Source organism: Hippocampus bargibanti, linkage group LG01, assembly GCF_051943395.1.
Source record: "Hippocampus bargibanti isolate YZ-2025 linkage group LG01, ASM5194339v1, whole genome shotgun sequence".
Classification (NCBI taxonomy): Eukaryota; Metazoa; Chordata; class Actinopteri; order Syngnathiformes; family Syngnathidae; genus Hippocampus; species Hippocampus bargibanti.
In genome coordinates this window covers 27,410,450-27,428,324 of record NC_142734.1, presented here as the reverse complement: position 1 = coordinate 27,428,324, position 17,875 = coordinate 27,410,450, and the positions used below count along the sequence as shown (strand labels likewise).

At 41.5% G+C, this 17,875-nt stretch overlaps 1 protein-coding gene across 2 annotated transcripts; it reads left to right on the top strand.

The window, feature by feature from the left end:
• The first annotated feature begins 316 nt into the window (after positions 1-316).
• LOC148903678 (cyclin-dependent kinase 16-like) lies at positions 317-17,822 on the top strand. 2 transcript variants are annotated; one of them, XM_089007046.1, is made up of 17 exons: positions 317-460; positions 1,733-1,903; positions 2,139-2,285; positions 5,257-5,375; positions 6,878-7,006; positions 7,081-7,137; positions 7,220-7,334; positions 10,196-10,290; positions 10,365-10,427; positions 10,510-10,633; positions 11,507-11,627; positions 12,038-12,135; positions 12,218-12,323; positions 13,472-13,514; positions 13,657-13,747; positions 15,519-15,584; positions 15,757-17,822. In XM_089007046.1, the coding sequence occupies exons 2-17, from the start codon at positions 1,786-1,788 to the stop codon at positions 15,792-15,794; spliced, it is 1,530 nt and encodes a 509-aa protein (XP_088863172.1). In that variant the 5' UTR covers positions 317-460; positions 1,733-1,785; the 3' UTR covers positions 15,795-17,822. The 2 variants fall into 2 exon arrangements, with proteins under 2 accessions (XP_088863172.1, XP_088863164.1); XM_089007038.1 differs by having other exon boundaries at positions 5,254-5,375.
• The last annotated feature ends 53 nt before the right edge of the window (positions 17,823-17,875 follow it).

The following is a 17,875-nucleotide window of genomic DNA, read 5'->3' as shown; positions in this document are numbered from 1 at the left end:
GCCAGGGTGAAATAATATTTTTCATTTTTATTTATTTATTATTTTTGTGGTGGTACAGTACTGTTTTTGCTGCCCAAAAAAATCATGGTGAAAAGTAGCTTGCTGGAGAATCAGCATAAATGAGTAAATATTTTTTTCTCTCTCAAAATAATATATTTAATTGAAAATGTATATCAATGTGTTTATTTTTCCCAATGTAATTATAAAAAAAGTTACAATGTCAATGTGTTGAAAGGCGCTTATAAATGAAATGTATTATTATTATACTATTCGAATTGTAAAACAGTACGATACATGATAAGACAATGCGCGCGCAAGACGTTGGGGAGGGGGGCGTGACGTCACGGATGTGCGAAGAAGCAACATGGCGGCAGATTATTGGGAGCAGGAAAAATCCTTCACACTGTCACACTGAACCGAGCCAAAGACAAGCCGGGCGACGCCGGGACGGGGCCTCCCGGTGAGTAACCCAACGCTGTCTTCATGTTAGCCGTACTAGGAGGGGATAAAGCAGTAAAAGGACGCAATGTTTCCTTGTGGCGACGGACAATCGGGGATTCACGCTGCTACCCCCTTTAGATGGCTGGAGGTGCAGCAAATAGACGACCTCCACACCGTATATTTCGATATGGGGGGGCGGGGGGGTAATCTAAACCACAACATAGTCGTGTCCGGGGAAGCACCGAAAAGTGATACGACGCCGTCGCTTGCTAACAGCAGCAACCCGGTTGTGTTTGAAATCACATCGTACGTTACATCGTGACTTTGCCTTGTAATGCTGTGCGAGTATGTCATGATCATAAATCGTCACCGTCCCACAATGCATTTTGTTAAATAGAGAGCTAAGATTATCAAAATATGTCCCAGGAGGCATTGCGCTAGCGTACCAAAAATATTTTCCGTTTCCGGTCAGTTTGAGTAGGGGCGCGAAAATATCTTCATTCTCAGTACAATATCTCACAACAGAAATACTGTACATTAAGTTTTTTTGATACATGATACATTGTACACAAATATCTGCAATTTCATATTGATCGTGACTTGGGTGTCTTCGGTAAAGCTTGATTAGTATCAGGAAGCCATTTTTAAATGGTTACTTCATTCATGAATTACAATTTTTCCATGTAAAGATTTAGTATCTACTATTTATGAGAGATTTTGTCGGAGCCCATATTTTAAATGACACCTCGATCATAACTGGTCTTCCTGGATAGATTTTTTAAAAAGAGAAGAAAACAAATTCTGTCGATTTAACTACTGTAGCACCTTTATTATGCACATAGCTATTGTGTTGTATGTTAGCATTTTACTCTCCTGAAAAATGGCACCAGAATACAGACTGGGAGAGCTATCAAATCCATGTCAATCGGCCTTTCCTTACTCCGCTTGCTATTGTGTGTTATGTCGGCATACTCTCATCCACAGGGGTCAAAGTCAAGGTTTGAGGGCCAAATCTGGCCCGCCACCTCATTTTATTCGGCCCGCGAAAGCAAATCAAGCGTGTGAAATTCCACGATGCTTATTTATTATTTTTTACTTCAAATTTTAATATTAATTTATTAAGTTGTTATGTGTTCTGGATGCAATATGTGGAGAGGATGAAACATTCTGATGGCTTCCCCAAATTCATAATGGCCCCCTCCTGAGAGGAAACCGGAACTCCAATGTGGCCGGTGGCAAAAAATGACTTTTACACCCCTGCTCTAATGAGACATTGACCTCCTGTGCACAGGTGCGTCGTCCACGCTGGCTGCCCCGCCCCCCTCAGCTTCAAGGCCCCCCCTCATGGAGAGGATGAGGAAGATCAAACGGCAGCTGTCGCTCACCCTGGGGAGGGGAGGGGGTGGAGGAGGAGAGCGGACGCTGAGCGACCACCAGGACGTCACATCGCACAGTGACTCAGGTAACGCTTGCTCGTGACCTACTGGACATTGTAACCAAAACTTTTGAAAAAGCGGCAACAACTCACAATCAGGCTTATTTCACATTTTTGGTAGTAGTTCAAAGTAGGTGTAGGTTAGTTGTACTGTATAATTTGGTGACAATGGAAATCTTATACGTTTTTGGTATTTTCTATTTTTGTAACACATATGTGGCTTTGTGTCCCACTTTCTATTCTTTTTGTCTCAACCCTTTAGAGACCGGCACGATTCGTCCTACTTCGGCGGGAGTGAAAGTCAGAGGCTCGTCTTCCTCAGTTCAGTCTCTTTTCCAGTCGTACAGCCGCCGGCCTCGAGGTCTAGGACGCAGTTTGAGCTCATACTTGAACCACAGCAGCAGACTGGGTAGGACTCAGGCTTTAGGGTTGGCCAAATATGGCCTTAAATGACCCCCCCTCGTGACTCCCAACAAAAATCCATCACCAGATTTTTCTTTGACGTCAATTCACTGGTGTCAAATTCAAGGCCCAGGGGCTAAATCTGGCACGCCACATCATTTTATTCGGGCCGCGAAAGCAAATTAAACTTGAAATTCCACGATGCTCGCTAAAGTCAGAAACAAAATTTCAAATTGTAACATGTAAACCACAATAACAGTCATTATTTATTACTTCAAAATTTAAAAAGAATAATTATTTATTTGTTATGTGTTCTGGATGTAATATGTGGAGGGGATGAAACATTCTAATGGCTTCCCCAAATTTATAACAACCTGAGAGGAATCCGTAACTACTATGTGGCCCGCGGCAAAAAATGAGTTTCATTTGGCCCCTGGGCCAAATGTGGACCTCCACATCATTTTATGCGGCCAGCGAAAGCAGATTCCATGATGCTTGCTGAAGTCGGAACCAAAATTTCAAATGGTTGTACAGTCAGTATGGAAAATATTCAGAACGCTTCACTTTTCTTGCATTTTCTTATGTTACAGCCCTATTGAAAAAATCAATGAATTCATTTTTGTTTCCCTTAGAATTCTACACAAAATACCCCATGAGGACAACATGAAAGAAGTTTTGGTTAAACTTTTGTCCATTTATTAAATAAAAAAAAATAAAAAAAAAACACCTGTGCACAAGTATTCAGAACCTTTGCCATGAAGCTAAAAATGAGCTCTGGTTCATCCTGTTTCTACTGATCAATGTCAATTTGATTCTACAGCTTAATGGGAGTCCTATTCAAACAGACTTGAGACTGTAATTGCTGCCAAAGGTGCTTCTACAAAGTATTAAGAAACGTTCTGAATACTTGTGCACAGGTGATTTTTGTATTTTTAATAAATTTACGAACCGACCAAAATTTCTTTCATGCCCATCATTGGGTATTTTGTGTAGAATTCTGAGGAAAATAATGAATGTATTCCTTTTTTCAATAGGGCTGTAACATAAGAAAATGCGGGAAAAGTGAAGCATTCTGAATACTTTCCGAACTGACTGTAAACCGCAATAAAAGTTATTATATAACTTCAAATTTGAAAAAGAGTTAGTCATTAATTTGTTGTACGCTCGAAATGTAGTATGTGGAGGGGATGAAACAATCTAATGGCTTCCCCATATTTAAAATGCACCCTGAGAGGAAACCGCAACTACAATGTGGCCTGTGGCAAAAAAAAGAGATGAATGAAAACCATCCATGCATCCATTGATCCATCCATCCATTCATCCATCTTCTGCCGGTTACCGGGGTGAAGTCGCGGGGGCAGCAGCTTCAGTAGGGAAGCCCAGACTTCCCTCTCTCCAGCCACTTCTAGCTCGTCGTGGCGGATCCCGAGGCGTTCCCAGGCTAGGTGGGAGACAGAGTCTTTCCAGCGTGTCCTGGGTCGTCCCCGGGGTCTCCTGCCAGTGAGGCATGCTCCGAACACCTCATCATGGAGGCGTCCAGGGGAAATCCTAATCAGATGCCCGAGCCACTTCATCTGGCTCCCTTCTATGTGGAGGAGTAGAGGCCCGACTCTGAGCCCCTCCCGGATGACCGAGATTCTCACCTTATCTGTAAGGGAGAGCCTGGACACCCTACGAAGAAAGCTCATTTTAGCCGCTTGTGTCCGGGATCTGGTTCTTTCGGTCACAACCCATTGCTCGTGACCATGGTTGAGGGTTGGGATGTAGATCGACCGGTAAATCGAGAGATTCGCTTTTTGGCTCAGCTCCTTCTTCACCACGACAGATCGGTACAAAGTCCGCATCACAGCAGACGCCGCACCGATCGGTCTGTCGATCTCTCGCTCCCTCGTACCCGCATTCGTGAACAAGACTCCCAGATACTTAAACTCCTCCACTTGAGGCAAGATCTGCTCCCCGACCCGGAGAGGGCACTCCACCCTTTTGGAGGTGCTGATTCTCATCCTATCCGCTTCACATTCGGCTGCGAATCGCTCCAGAGAGAGTTGAAGAACTCCGCTTGTAGGCCCCAACAGTACCACATCATCTGAAAAAAGCAGAGACGCCATACTGAGGTCACCAAAACAGAACCCTTTTGCGCCTAGAAATGCTGTCCATAAAGTTTATGAAGAGAATTGGTGACAAAGGGCAGCCTTGGCGGAGCCCAACCCTACTGGAAACGATTCTGACTTACTGCCGGCAATGCGAATCAGACTCTGACATCGGTCGTATAGGGACCGAACGGCCCATATCAGTCGCTCCTGTACCCCATACTCCCGAAGCGCCCCCCACAGAACTCGCTGAGGGACACAGTCAAACGCCTTCTCCAAGTCCACAAAGCATATGTAGACTGGTTGGGCGAATTCCCATGCACCCTCGAGGACCCTGCTAAGGGTGTAGAGCTGGTCCACTGTTCCACGGCTCTGAGGCTCGACTTCCCGACAGATCCGCCCCTCTAAATCCCCTGAATAGACCTTACCAGGGAGGCTGAGGAGTGTGATCCCTCTATAGTTGGAACACACCCTCCGGTCGCCCTTTTTAAAAAGGAGGACCACCACCCCGAGCAGCCAATCCAGAGGCACTCTCCCAAATGAAAACAAATGGTTTGATTTGATTAATTCTTACTCCACCAGCATAGAACATATTGCAAAGCACACTTTAGGTTCGACTTCCACTTTAAGCGCAATGAATTAATGGCTAAATTGGCAACGCTTATTGCTTTTGTGAACAGCAGTAGCTTTTCAGTGTTGTTGATCAACGAACTATACGCCAGCGGGCCCATGCTTTGATCCACAAAATCCACACAAATAAATGCATTGTTCTGAAAATTAAATAAAGGAAAAATTATTCACACAAATAGTTGCATACATAACCCAGCCCTGCCTTGTATCTTCCCCGTGTGTACTCACACTCCTTCCTGCCTTCCTGCCTCCAAGCAGAGATTGTACACGAGGATGTCAAGATGAGCTCTGACGGAGAAAACGAGCCCACGTCGTCTTCTGACGATGTTCAGAGTCCAGTCCGAGTTCGACTGAGGACCAAGAAGATATCCACCGAGGTAAACAGACTTTTTTTGTGTCAAGAACTCCTCTTTCATCTCTAACTACTTGATACAAAAAAAAGAAGCCGGGGTGGGGTGTTGCTTTGGTTGATTTTATTAAAGCGCTTTTTTGCAGTTGCTGAAATGAAAGCATAAAATACAAGTTAGCGACAAACGAGCATTCATACAGTGATACCTTCCTTGGCTTCCGAACTTAATTGGTTCCCAGACAGAGTGTGTAAGGTGAAAAGTGTGCATCCCAAACATTAATTTGCCATAGGAAACCATTAAAATGAGACTAATCCGTTCCCAGGTCCTCATGAAACATAATTTTCTACTTTCTAATTTTCTAAGCCTTAAAACTACACAAAATATACCTTATTTTATGTATAATAAATGTGCTATGGTATTGTAATTAAAGAAATAAACTGTACTGTATAATGAAGTCATTTTATTTACCTTTGTGATGGTCGTTGATAGCTTGATGGAATGGAGTGGCCGGTTTCATCAGCATTAAACACTTGATGTGGAACGTAGCCTTCTTTCACCATCTTGAGGAAGGATTCCTTAAGCTTTGGCAGCTTTATCGTCAGTACTGGCTGCCTCACCATGACGAATGACACTATAAATACCTGTACGATGCTTAAAGTTCTCGAACCATCCGTGGCTCGCGCTGAATTTATCAATGGATGACGAACTTCCAGGTTGCCTCTTGACGATATCCGAGTTGTTGTTGCCGTACTTTCTCTGCGATAATTTTACCTAGTTCCTCATCAATTGTGTTCTGTTTAGCTGGGTTGATAGCTTTTTGCATCAAGTGTACAGGTGGATTGTGCGGGTTATTTGTGGAGCCTGATTGATGGGATAGTTTAACCTTGCAGTCTACACTCTGCCTTTTGAGCTATCAATAAAGTTAAAACGAGTTCAAATGTCACTGTGTTTTCTATTCATTTTCTCACTCTCTCTCTGTCGTCTGTCTATCTATTTTATTTGCAGCTCTGTGTTTCTGTAATCCTCCCCTCCCCAATCACGTGCATTTCCTTGTTAGGAGAACGGGCTCGTTCGCGAACGACACATCACTCATTGTGTCGCTCCGTGTGTATCCCGAAAAGTAGTTCGTATACCAAGATTAAATTCTCACAAATTTAATGTTCATAAGCCGAAAAGTTTGTTAGCCAAGGCGCTCGTAAGCCGAGGTATCACTGTATTTTCCTTTTTTTTGTATTTGCGTTGTATTTATAAGCACCTTTCAAAACTCTCAAGGACACCAGTCACATGCTAAGAATTTTCCATGACATGGTTTGGTGAAGAAGTGCTGCATTCGAAAGTAAAAATATCTGCTCGATGTACTAGTTGAAAACAATTAGCTGCTAGCTTAGTTGCCTGGCCTAACTTAACCCCCTCCGTTCAAAATATTCATAAAAACTCATTGGACACGTAGCACAAGCTAGCCTTTGAACATCAATGAGTGGTGAGCGAGAAAACACTCCCAAATCCAACGACTTTTGTGTGTTTTGCAGGACATCAACAAGCGTTTGTCGTTGCCTGCGGACATCCGTTTGCCGGACGGCTACCTGGAGAAGTGCAACGTGATTGGCCCGGCTCTGTTTGAACAACCCATTAGTAGGCGGCTGCGCAGGGTCTCTCTGGTCCGTCTCTGTTGTGTTGCCGTGGACCGTGTCTTTTGTCGTCGTCGTTAATGCTCTTGTTTTTTTTTGTGCAGTCAGAGATTGGCTTTGGCAAACTGGAGACTTACATCAAACTCGACAAACTGGGAGAGGTCTGAACTTTGGACATGTGGCTCACTTATTATTATCGCGTCTGCCGTTTGTGACCCATCTGTCTTGGATGCATGTGTGCAGGGCACCTACGCGACCGTCTACAAAGGCCGCAGTAAGCTGACGGACAACTTGGTGGCTTTGAAGGAAATTCGTCTGGAACATGAAGAAGGAGCTCCGTGTACGGCGATCAGAGAAGGTGCTTATGGACATTTCTTGGCGATGGGGCTTTAAAACAAAATAGTTTTTGCTCCCCCACACCTGAAAAAATCTCTTTTCAATCAATAGTTGTCCTGAGCTCTGGTGGAAGAAGTCTTTTCAACATATTTGTAATCCCGTATATAGATGCTAAAGTGTGATGATAATGCACTTAAAAGGCAAAACTATAGGCAAAACTATCATAAAGCGTCGGCTTCAGGCATCTAGCTTGTATCGCCGTGAACATATGTTACATGAACAACTGCACTTTGTTGTTCACTTAACACACACCAACAAACCATATAAGGCGCACCGCAAAAGCCTACATTTTCTTCAAAAGATGAACCTGCGCCTTAGATGTGAAGTAATATTGAGACGCAACAGGTCTCGCAATGACTGCCAGCAGCCGCCAACTTCATTTCTCCCCGAAGAAGTATTGCGTGTGCTGTGGGATATATAAAACAACGTTTTATTTGAATATTCTCTTAAAGGACAACCGACGTCACTTTTTTGTTTCCTAACTGACATCAGAAAATCGTTATCTAGCATCTAAAATACCCAAAACACGCAGTATGATATTTTTGTTCAAATGCAAAACACCAATAAAAATGACTTAAAGTGTCCAAAATCTGCAAAAAATTGAGCTGCGAATTGGCCATTTTCAGAAAGTCCCGCCTCTAGTTCGTGACGTCACGGCAAGACGTCTTGCATTGCTGGAGAATCAAAACAATGGCTTCAGATTCGGAGAATATGCTTTCTTGTTACACATCCAGTTATGAATATGATTCAAATAGTTCTGAAAAGAAAAGCATACATGTTTGCAATCGATTAAAGAATTTATTCCGTGCCATTTTGAGGCAAAATTGGGGGGAAATGTCTCACCCAAAAAGATGCAGAAAATGGCCACCAAGCTCCTGTGAGGAATGAATCAGCCCGTTTCCACAGGCTGATAAATTCCTTACATGGAGCTTGGACGCCCTCTTCTGGCTCTTTGCAACACGAGGTTTGCAGACCAAACAAGCATTGACGTGATGGAAGGACTGCTACAATGTGTCCTTTTTTTTTGGTCAGGGGCGTTCCTTCAGTGACGTCACGTACGGACTCGTCACCAACTCAAAAACAAGACTTCCGGAATATTCAGCACCAGTCTTAAAACGTAAAATGTAGCTAGTTGCGGTGGAATCTTTGTAAAATACGCTCAGTAGAGGTCATATGAAGCCATTTTACAAATTATGGACACAACTTGTCCGGAGACGTCGGTTGTCCTTTAAAATTACTTTGCAAGGTTGATTTTTTTTTATCACTTTCACCATTTTCCGGTTTTGGCATTAGAAATGGAACATTTTCCGGTTTTTGCCTGTTTTTGTATTTAGTGTCTCAATTTTTTGTCATTTATTTCTGAAAATTGTAAGGACAAAAAAATTTACAAAACGTCATTTGACTTCAATAATCTCTTAAAGGATAACCGACGCCTCCGGAGAAAGTTGTGTCCATAATTTGTAAAATCACTTCAAATGACTTCTACTGAGTGTATTTTACAAAAATTCTACCGCATATAGCTATATTTTACGTTTTAAGACTCACGCTGAATATTCAGGAAGTCTTGTTTTTGAGTTGGTGACGAGTCCTGACGTCACGTCACGGAAGGAACGCCCCTGACCGAGAAAGGACACACAATGCATTTTGCGGTAATTTGTTTGGTCTGAAAACTTTGTGTTGATCCGTGTTGATGGCGAAAAATAACGCGATGGTGAATCGTTGTGTGTTGCATCAAGACGTGGCGTGACATCACGAACAAGGGAGCGGGACTTTCTGAAAATGCCCAATTCGCAGCTCAATTTTTTTGCAGATTTAGCACACATTTTTTGGGAGTTTTTCATTTCACTAAAAAATATCAGCCTGCGTGTTTTGGGTATTTTAGATGCTATACAACGTTTTTCTGATGTCAGTTAGGAAACAAAAAATGGTATCGGTTGTCCTTTAAAAATATTATGCCAGGTTTTTTTTTGTTTTGATTTCTCCATCATTTTCCGTATTTGGCACAATGATGAAAATGTTGAGTTTTTTGATAGTGTTTTTTTATTTAGAAATGTTGGTGTTTTTTGTTTTTGTTTTTATATTTCGTGTCAAAAAATTGTTGAATGAAACTGATAAGGCCAAAATATATATAGAACAGTGTTTCATTTCGTTAATCTCTTCAAATTACTTTTTTAATTTTTGTCGTTGTTTCGCCATCATTTTTTGTTTTTTGCACAATGATTAGAAATGGAAAATGTGTTTTTGCTTGTTTTTGTATTTATTTCTGAAAAACGTAAGGCCAAAATATATATAAAACGGCGTCTCATTTCAGTAATCTCTTGAACTGACTTCCCGGGTAAAATGTTTTTCTCGAGTTGGCCGTCATTTTCCGTTTTTGCCTCAGTGATTAGAAATGGAAAATTTAGCTTTTTTTGCAAAACAGCATTCATTTATTTCTGGAAATTTTAAGGCCAAAATATTCCATAAAACAGGAAGATTGGTCATCTCTGAAAATTTTATTTATTATTCTATTGTGATCAACTCTGAATATTTTTTGAGCTCATAAAAATGGAAAAAATACCACACGTTATACTATTCCGCGATTTCTATTTACGTGTTTTACAACAAAAAAGGAAAATGATGGCAAAATCCTGCTGTTAATTTCGCCAAATGGTGAAATTGAGCTGTCTGAGCCACTGAATCCATTTTTGGAGAGAGTCCAGATTTTCATTTATTGAAGATGTGCACTTATATATGAAGAAGGTTTGAAAATACACCATTCATTGGGGGTGCGCCTTTTTGTTCGGTAAATAGTGCTCATTTTGTGTTATTTGTCTCCACCAGTTTCTCTGCTGAAGGACCTGAAACACGCCAACATTGTGACGCTTCATGACATCATCCACACACAGAAGTCCCTCACACTGGTCTTTGAGTACCTGGTGAGACGCCAACAAATAATGATTGCCAAAATATTTTTGACCTGCCCAAACGACCATATTTGTGTGTTTTTCAGGACAAAGATTTGAAACAGTACCTGGACGACTGCGGCAACGTCATCCACATGCACAATGTCCAAGTGCGTCACCCTCTTGCCCCCCCCCCCTTTTTCGTGCAATTTGAAGCCGTCATGGCGTTGACGCCACGTGTCTGTCTCGCAGCTTTTCCTTTTTCAGTTACTGCGAGGTTTGGCCTACTGTCACCGCCGGAAAGTTCTCCATCGAGACCTCAAGCCGCAAAATTTGCTCATCAATGAGCGAGGAGAACTCAAACTGGCCGATTTTGGTGAGAACTTGTGCTCTTTGTCTCCGTGCTTTTTCATGAGGTTCCAGTCATTCTCGATCAGGGATGTGCCGGCACGATCATGCCATTTTATATGGGATGAGTCAAAATGTATTTTTCTAAACATTTAAGCTAGCTCAAAGCTAAAAAAAGGCCACAAAATAATCCAAATGTGCAAATACAACTTAATGGATTTGTTTTATGTCACACAATGTTCTCCTTTTTTAATTCATTTTCCAATTAAGATTATATTTAGCCCATTTACTGCCAGACGATGTGCAAAAATGCGTCCACTACAGTGCCAGGGTTTTTGTCATTTTCACTCAAATTCCAGTACCCACACAATGTTGAGTTTTAGGACTACATAAACATTCAATGCAGGGGAACAAACCTTAGACTCTTATTTCATCAGAATAAAATAGTTAATAATAATAATAATAATAATAATTCATTTCATTTATAAGCGCCTTTCAAAACTCTCAAGGTCACTTTACAGTCACAGGACAAGTTTTTTCTGTGGGTGAGCAGCGGCAGCCATGGGTCTGAAGTTATCTGAGCTTGAAATGGGAGCGGCTGTACAAAATACAATACATACATATTGATTTATATAGCGCTTTAACAACAGCTGAATCTGTAACAAAGCGCAAATGCAGACCCCTCGTGGAAGGGAAAAACATTGCCAGACATCTGATTCGCACTTTATGTCCCCCCCCTGCAAGAAAAACCAAAACCCGAAAAAAATTCAGGAATGGCGCTCCACATCACACTTTTCAATTCCTGAATACATTCGCCAGTTTTTGTATTCCATGCGGTTCTTCTCGTTGTTGTATTATCTGTCCGTGTGGTGCAAGTCATCAGTGGGATTTGGTGTCGCAGGTCTGGCCCGGGCAAAATCGATCCCGACCAAGACATACTCGAACGAGGTGGTCACTCTGTGGTACCGCCCACCCGACATTCTTCTGGGCAGCACCGACTACTCCACACACATCGACATGTGGTTTGTAACCGTGAAAACACACATTTGTTTCATCAACGTAGACCACAGGTGTCAAAGTCGACCCGCGGGCCAAATCCGGCCCGCCACATCATTTTTTTCGGCCCGCGAAAGCAAATCAAACTTGTTAAATTCCATGATGATTGCTAAAATCTGAGCCAAAATTTCATATTTTTGGATGTCAACCACAATAAAAGTCATTATTCTTGACTTCAGATTTGAAAACGAGTTATTCATTAATTTGCTGTGTGCTCTATAGGTAATATTTGAAGGGATTTAAACATTCTAATGGGTTCCCCAAATTCATAACGGCCCTCGACAGGAAACCATAACTACAATGTGGCCCGCGGCAAAAAATGACTTTGACACCCCTGACGTAGACCTTCCGTAGACCTGTGTGTGTGTGCGTGTAGGGGCGTGGGATGTATCTTATACGAGATGACAACAGGTCGGCCATTGTTTCCTGGTTCCACCGTGGAGGAGGAACTTCACTTCATTTTCAAGTTGTTGGGTCAGAACCAAACTTGTGATCTTCTTCACCGGATGTGACACAAATGCAATTTGATGGTGTGTGTGTTTTTTTACACTCACAGGAACGCCAACTGAAGAGAGGTGGCCAGGAATCAGTTCCAACAAGGAATTTGTGGCAGCAAATTATCCTCAGTACTCACCGGAGAACCTCGCCGATCACACACCCCGGTAACTCAACTGCTACCACATGGCAATGACCACCATAAATGAATGAATTAATTAATTAATGCATGGATGGAGGGAGGGATGGATGGATGGATGGATGGATGGATGGATGGATGGATGGATGGAGAGATGGATAAATGGATAGATAGAATCATAGAAATAATAGATGTGTAAGAACAGATTAATAAATAGTGAAATAAACAGGAACATAAATAAACATAAATAGGTACAAATACAGTAAAGTCTCGTTATATCGATATTCAAGGGAGTCCGAAAAAATATCGATATAACCGGGACTATCGATATATCCGACCCTGTTTGCATGTAATTTTCTCCGTGCGTGCATAGAAATAGTATCGATATAACCGGGACTATCGATATATCCGATATCGATATAACGAGACTTTACTGTAATAGATAAACAAATAAATAAACTGATCAGTAAATAGATAAATAACTACATAGATAAAATAAGTAAAATAATAATTGGTTGATAAACAGTTGAAATAATCATAGATAAATAAATAAACAGATAAAATAATAAAAATAATACTTAAATCACAATAATGAATAAATGATTAAATAAACAGATAAATCACTAGATAAATGAATAAACAGAGGGAAATAAACATGAATAAATAATTAAATCAACAGGTAAATAAATAGATAAATAAACGTAAATAAATACATAGGTAAAAAAATAATAGATAATATATGATGATGATAATAATAATAGATAATAATAGATGGCCAAGCTTTTACGTCGGATGCCCTTCCTGACACAACCCTCTATATTTATCCGGGCTTGGGACCGGCACAAGAAGACATATGTCCCTTTGTGGCTACAGAACAAACAACTCGCTCAGTAAAAGGCTCCCAAACACAAAATGGTAATCGGCACAGCAACATTCAAAAAAGCTAAAACTATACTCACCATTTGGTGACAATGCTCTGATCTTACCGTGAAATGGGCATCTCTTTCCTTACGTTACATCACAAACAGAACTTCGGTAATTATAATAAAATAACAATAGATAAACAATGTTGTAGTCTGTCAATGTCTAGTGTGTTGGGGAGGATTACAAATGTGCCCAATCGAGACGCACCGCATGACGGGTCGTCCTGTGACAGGTTTGTGTGTCTGTTTTCAGGCTCGGCAGCAATGGTGTCCAGCTTTTGTCAAAGTTCTTGCAGGTAGGCAAAGCGTACACACACACACAAGCACACAGCACACACACACACACACATACACAAACGCACGCACGCACACACACAGAAACTCGTTTTATGACAAATATGAGTCTGTGTGTTGTGTTCTTGTCATTCTCGTTTGTAGTTTGAAGGAAAAAAAAGAACTTCAGCAGCTGAGGCTATGACTCATTGCTACTTCAGTAACCTCGGAAACCGTGTGTGCACACTCCCCGACAGTAAGTAGACACGAGACGACTACTTTTACAACCATTACTGCTTTGCTTTTGCGGCAAAACAATTACAACATGAGAGTCCTGCACATATTGCTTGAAAAAAGGAATGTCTGGAATCATTTTTTTTTAAATTATCGGAGTTCGAATCCAAGTCTATGTAACAAATTGTTTGAGGACACCAATGACACTCGCTTGACAGGTTCTACTCACTCACTCACTACGATTTATTCAAAACCTCCTGTGTCCAAACCTTTTGCAAAGGGGGGCCTGATTTGGTGTATTAAAAATGTAAGGTGGGGGCAACCATGGTGGACATTTACATATAACAGCAATTAATTTAAAAACATTTCAGCGAGACATTCTGTTTTTTTTTCAGCCATCTCAAGCATGTGTTTTGGTTCATTTGAAACATGCATATCAAAATTCAATCTTCTTCTTTTCCTTTTGGCTTTTCCCCTCAGGGGTCGCCACAGCGAATCAATGTCCTCCATCTATCCCGGTTTTGTACATTCTCTTCTCTCACACCAGCTACCTTCATGTCCTCTTTGACCACATCCATAAACCTCCTCTTCGGTCTTCCTCTCGGTCTCCTGTCCGGCAGTTCAAGGCTCAGCATCCTTCTCCCGATATAGTCACTCTCTCTCCTCAGGACATGTCCAAACCACCTCAGTCTGGCCTCTCTGACTTTCTCTCCAAAGCCTCTCATATGAGTTGTCCCTCGAATGTACTCATTCCTGATCCTATCCAACCTGGTCACTCCCAAAGAAAACCTCAACATCTTCAGCTCTGCTACCTCCACCTCTGTTTCCTGTCTTTTCTTCAGTGGCACTGTCTCCAGTCCAAAAATCATGGCTGGTCTCACCACCATTTTATACACTTTTCCCTTTATCCTAGCTGAAACCATTCTATCACACATCACACCTGACATTTTTCTCCAGCCGCTCCAGCCTGCCTGGACACGCTTCTTCACCTCTTTTCCACACTCTCCATTGTTCTGGACAGTTGACCCCAAGTACTTAAAATTCTCCACCTTCTTTATCTCTTCTCCCTGTCGCATCACTCTTGCACTTGGATCCCTCTCATTCACACACATATATTCCGTCTTGCTTGCTGATCTTCATTCCTCAAATATCAAAATTTAATGTACATTGAAAATTGAAATTGAATATTCACTTCAGTTTTTTAACACTAACTTTTTCATACCAGTTTCACAGATTATTTATAGAAAGTCGCCGTTTTAGAAAATTGGGGTGCTCATTCAGTCAATTACTCATACAAATTTGCTGTTCCTAATTGAGCCTCTAGATGACAGCACTTAGCACACGTAGCTAACAGCGCAACTGCCTAATGCAGGGGTGTCAAAGTAATTTTTTGCCGTGGGCCAGATTATAGTTACAGTTCCCTCTTGGTAGCCGTTATGAATTTGGGGAAACCATTAGAATGCTTCATATCCACCACATATTACATACAGAGCGCACAACTTATTTTTAATTAATAAAGAACTAGTTTTCTAATTTGACGTCAAGAATTATGACTGTTATTGTGGTTTACATGGGACAATTTGACAATTATTGTTCGAACTTCAACAAGCATCATTGAATTTCACACGTTTGATTTGCTTTTGCGGGCCGAATAAAATGATGTGGTGGGCCAGATTTGGCCCCCGCGCCTTGACTTTGGCGCCTGTGGAGTAAGTCTACTCCACAGGCGCCAAAGTAAAGTTAAAACAAAGCACAAGTGAAGAGAAGATGTCTCACTCTGTTATTTATTCCAGCGACGTCCATCTTTTCCCTGCCGGAGATTCAACTGGAACGAGAAACAACGAGATCAGCAGATCAAGGTAATGCACATCTACGCGTACACCTTGGCCCAAACGTTCAACATTGGCCCAAAATTTACGTGACATCACATCTGCGCACTTGTGAATTCGCCGATTTCCGACACTATGCCCTTATGCGCTCTGGTGGCACTCGGGTGAACGAAGTCATTTTATTTTTCTTCTCTTCACTCAGTAAGCAATGTGAGCAGGAGGCGAAGTCTCCTCTTTTGACACGGTCAGTGACACAACAGTTTGCGTGCAGACGCCCTCGCGAGCGAGCAAGCGGGAGGCGGGACTTTCTGGTCCATCACGACAGGTCTTCCCATTTTCATCAACGTCATCGCAATCTACTCCGAGGTCAGTTCCAACGTTCCGCTCGCCTCGTCGATGACATCCCGCTCGGTGTTGGGAGTTATTTGGGCGCAGCAAGAGTAAACGCCTTCTTCCGAACGTCGTGTTGCCTGCGTTGTGACTGGAGAGGAGCGTTTGCGTCGATGATTGTAAATAATCACCATACACAGTCCAGTTGATTAGGGATGCCTGAGAAAACCTCCACCCATACCCCGGCTCTACTTTCTTTGATCATTTGCGCCAACTAAAAGCTTGTTCACACCTCGAACTGCACGTCAAAATGTGCTTATGAAAATACATGTCAGTGAACTTGTCAAAACATATCAGAAAAAAAACTCTTATTATTATATTCATATTATTTAACTGCTAGGATTGTAGTTAGCGGAACATGTCCAAATCAAATCCATCCATCCAATGGGAGAAGAAAAATATGAAATGACGGAAACCAGACTTTTCTTTGGAGTTTTAGCTGTGCAACTGTTTAGCTGCCCCCCCCCCCCAAAAAAAAAAAATATTCTACTGCATTTTCATTGGGGTTGATTGATTCTGATGAAGAGATTGTATTGCCCTTGTTATGATTTTTTTTTTGGGGGGGGGGGGGGGGGCAGCAAGGGTCATCCAAGCTCTGGAGGGGTCAGGGGGGTTCAATCAAATCACTGTATTGATTTCAACCTTATTCCCCGTAGCCAGAATAAAAGCTCCCAGACATATTTGGGCAAAGTGATAACTCGCAATTGATGGATTTAGGTCACTTCATTTCACATTTAAGGGCAGTGCAGACATTTCAGACAAGTTCAATGAAAAATTCTGAATGTGAACCGCTTTTCATTGAAAGTTGGCGTTTAAGCTCGTTGATCAGGGCTGGGTAAATGTTTGTGTTGGATGTATGTAAAATTGTTTATTTTAATGAGAAATACCATTTCACCCAATACCATTTATTCATTTCATTCGAGAGAGTTCGACAACTATACATGCCATTAAAAAAAGTGTATTTACTACAAACTAATATGATCTTGTCAGCAATAAACTAATCATGTACTGAGATGAAAGAAAATAGTAATAACATAGATTTTAGAATGAAATGTATAAAAACAAATATTTTTGGACTTTGTGTGTAAATGGAAAAAAAAATGACCGGTGCTGTATATACCTTTGCCCATCCCTGATCCGGATTTGGATTTGTATTCACGGGTGTCCCTAATCAACCGTCTCGAAAGCGTGTGTGACATCATCGCTCATCTCCGATTGGCTGGCGGCAACACGTCAACGCTTTTCTCTTTCTCTCCGACGGTCCAATCAGCTCACAGAATGTCCCGACACCAATGCTAGATTGCTGTGTGTGTGTGTTTTTTTTTGTTTTATTTTATTTTCAGAGGACAATTATTTATATGGACTTGTAGCTTCAGGAAAGCCTGTGTTGAATTGGTGCTGATCAGAAGAAAAACGTCCGCTCATGCCTAATAAGATTTGACTTCACACACAAAAAAAAAAAAAAAAAAAAAAAAACAAATGTGACCGCCACACGGGCTGAGCCGACTTCATCATGTGACTGTTGAATGTAGTATTGTTGGCTGAGTTTACATTTTCATTTGTTATTGAGAAAAGGGGAGAAAACAGAATTTTTCACCAGATTTTTTTTTTAAATTATCATTTGCACAAAAAAAGGGAAACCTTTCATTTTGCAGTCTCCTGTCATGGTTTGCTCCTTATTTGTTTTTAGTTTGTTTTCACACGTGATTCTGTTTTCTCTGCCTCTTCGGTTAATGACACCAAAGCTCTCTGCAATATAGCGCAATGCATGATGGGACTCGTGTTCTTCCAACGTCTTCTTCTCATGTTGTACTCGCAATATATTTACACCACCAAATATTAAAAAAACAAAAACAAGTTTTTATTTATTCTCAACGATCTGGCTCCTTTCTGTTTTTTTTTTTTGTCCAGAGGACACGTCTAGCTTTAGG

Bases quoted from the DNA above. Each gene is read 5' to 3' on its own strand.
- LOC148903678 (XM_089007038.1), top strand. From the start codon at position 1,786: ATGGAGAGGATGAGGAAGATCAAACGGCAGCTGTCGCTCACCCTGGGG. The intron at 5,376-6,877 runs GTAAACAGACTT...TGTGTTTTGCAG, and splicing joins CCAAGAAGATATCCACCGAG to GACATCAACAAGCGTTTGTC. The intron at 15,585-15,756 runs GTAATGCACATC...CTCTTCACTCAG, and splicing joins AACGAGATCAGCAGATCAAG to TAAGCAATGTGAGCAGGAGG.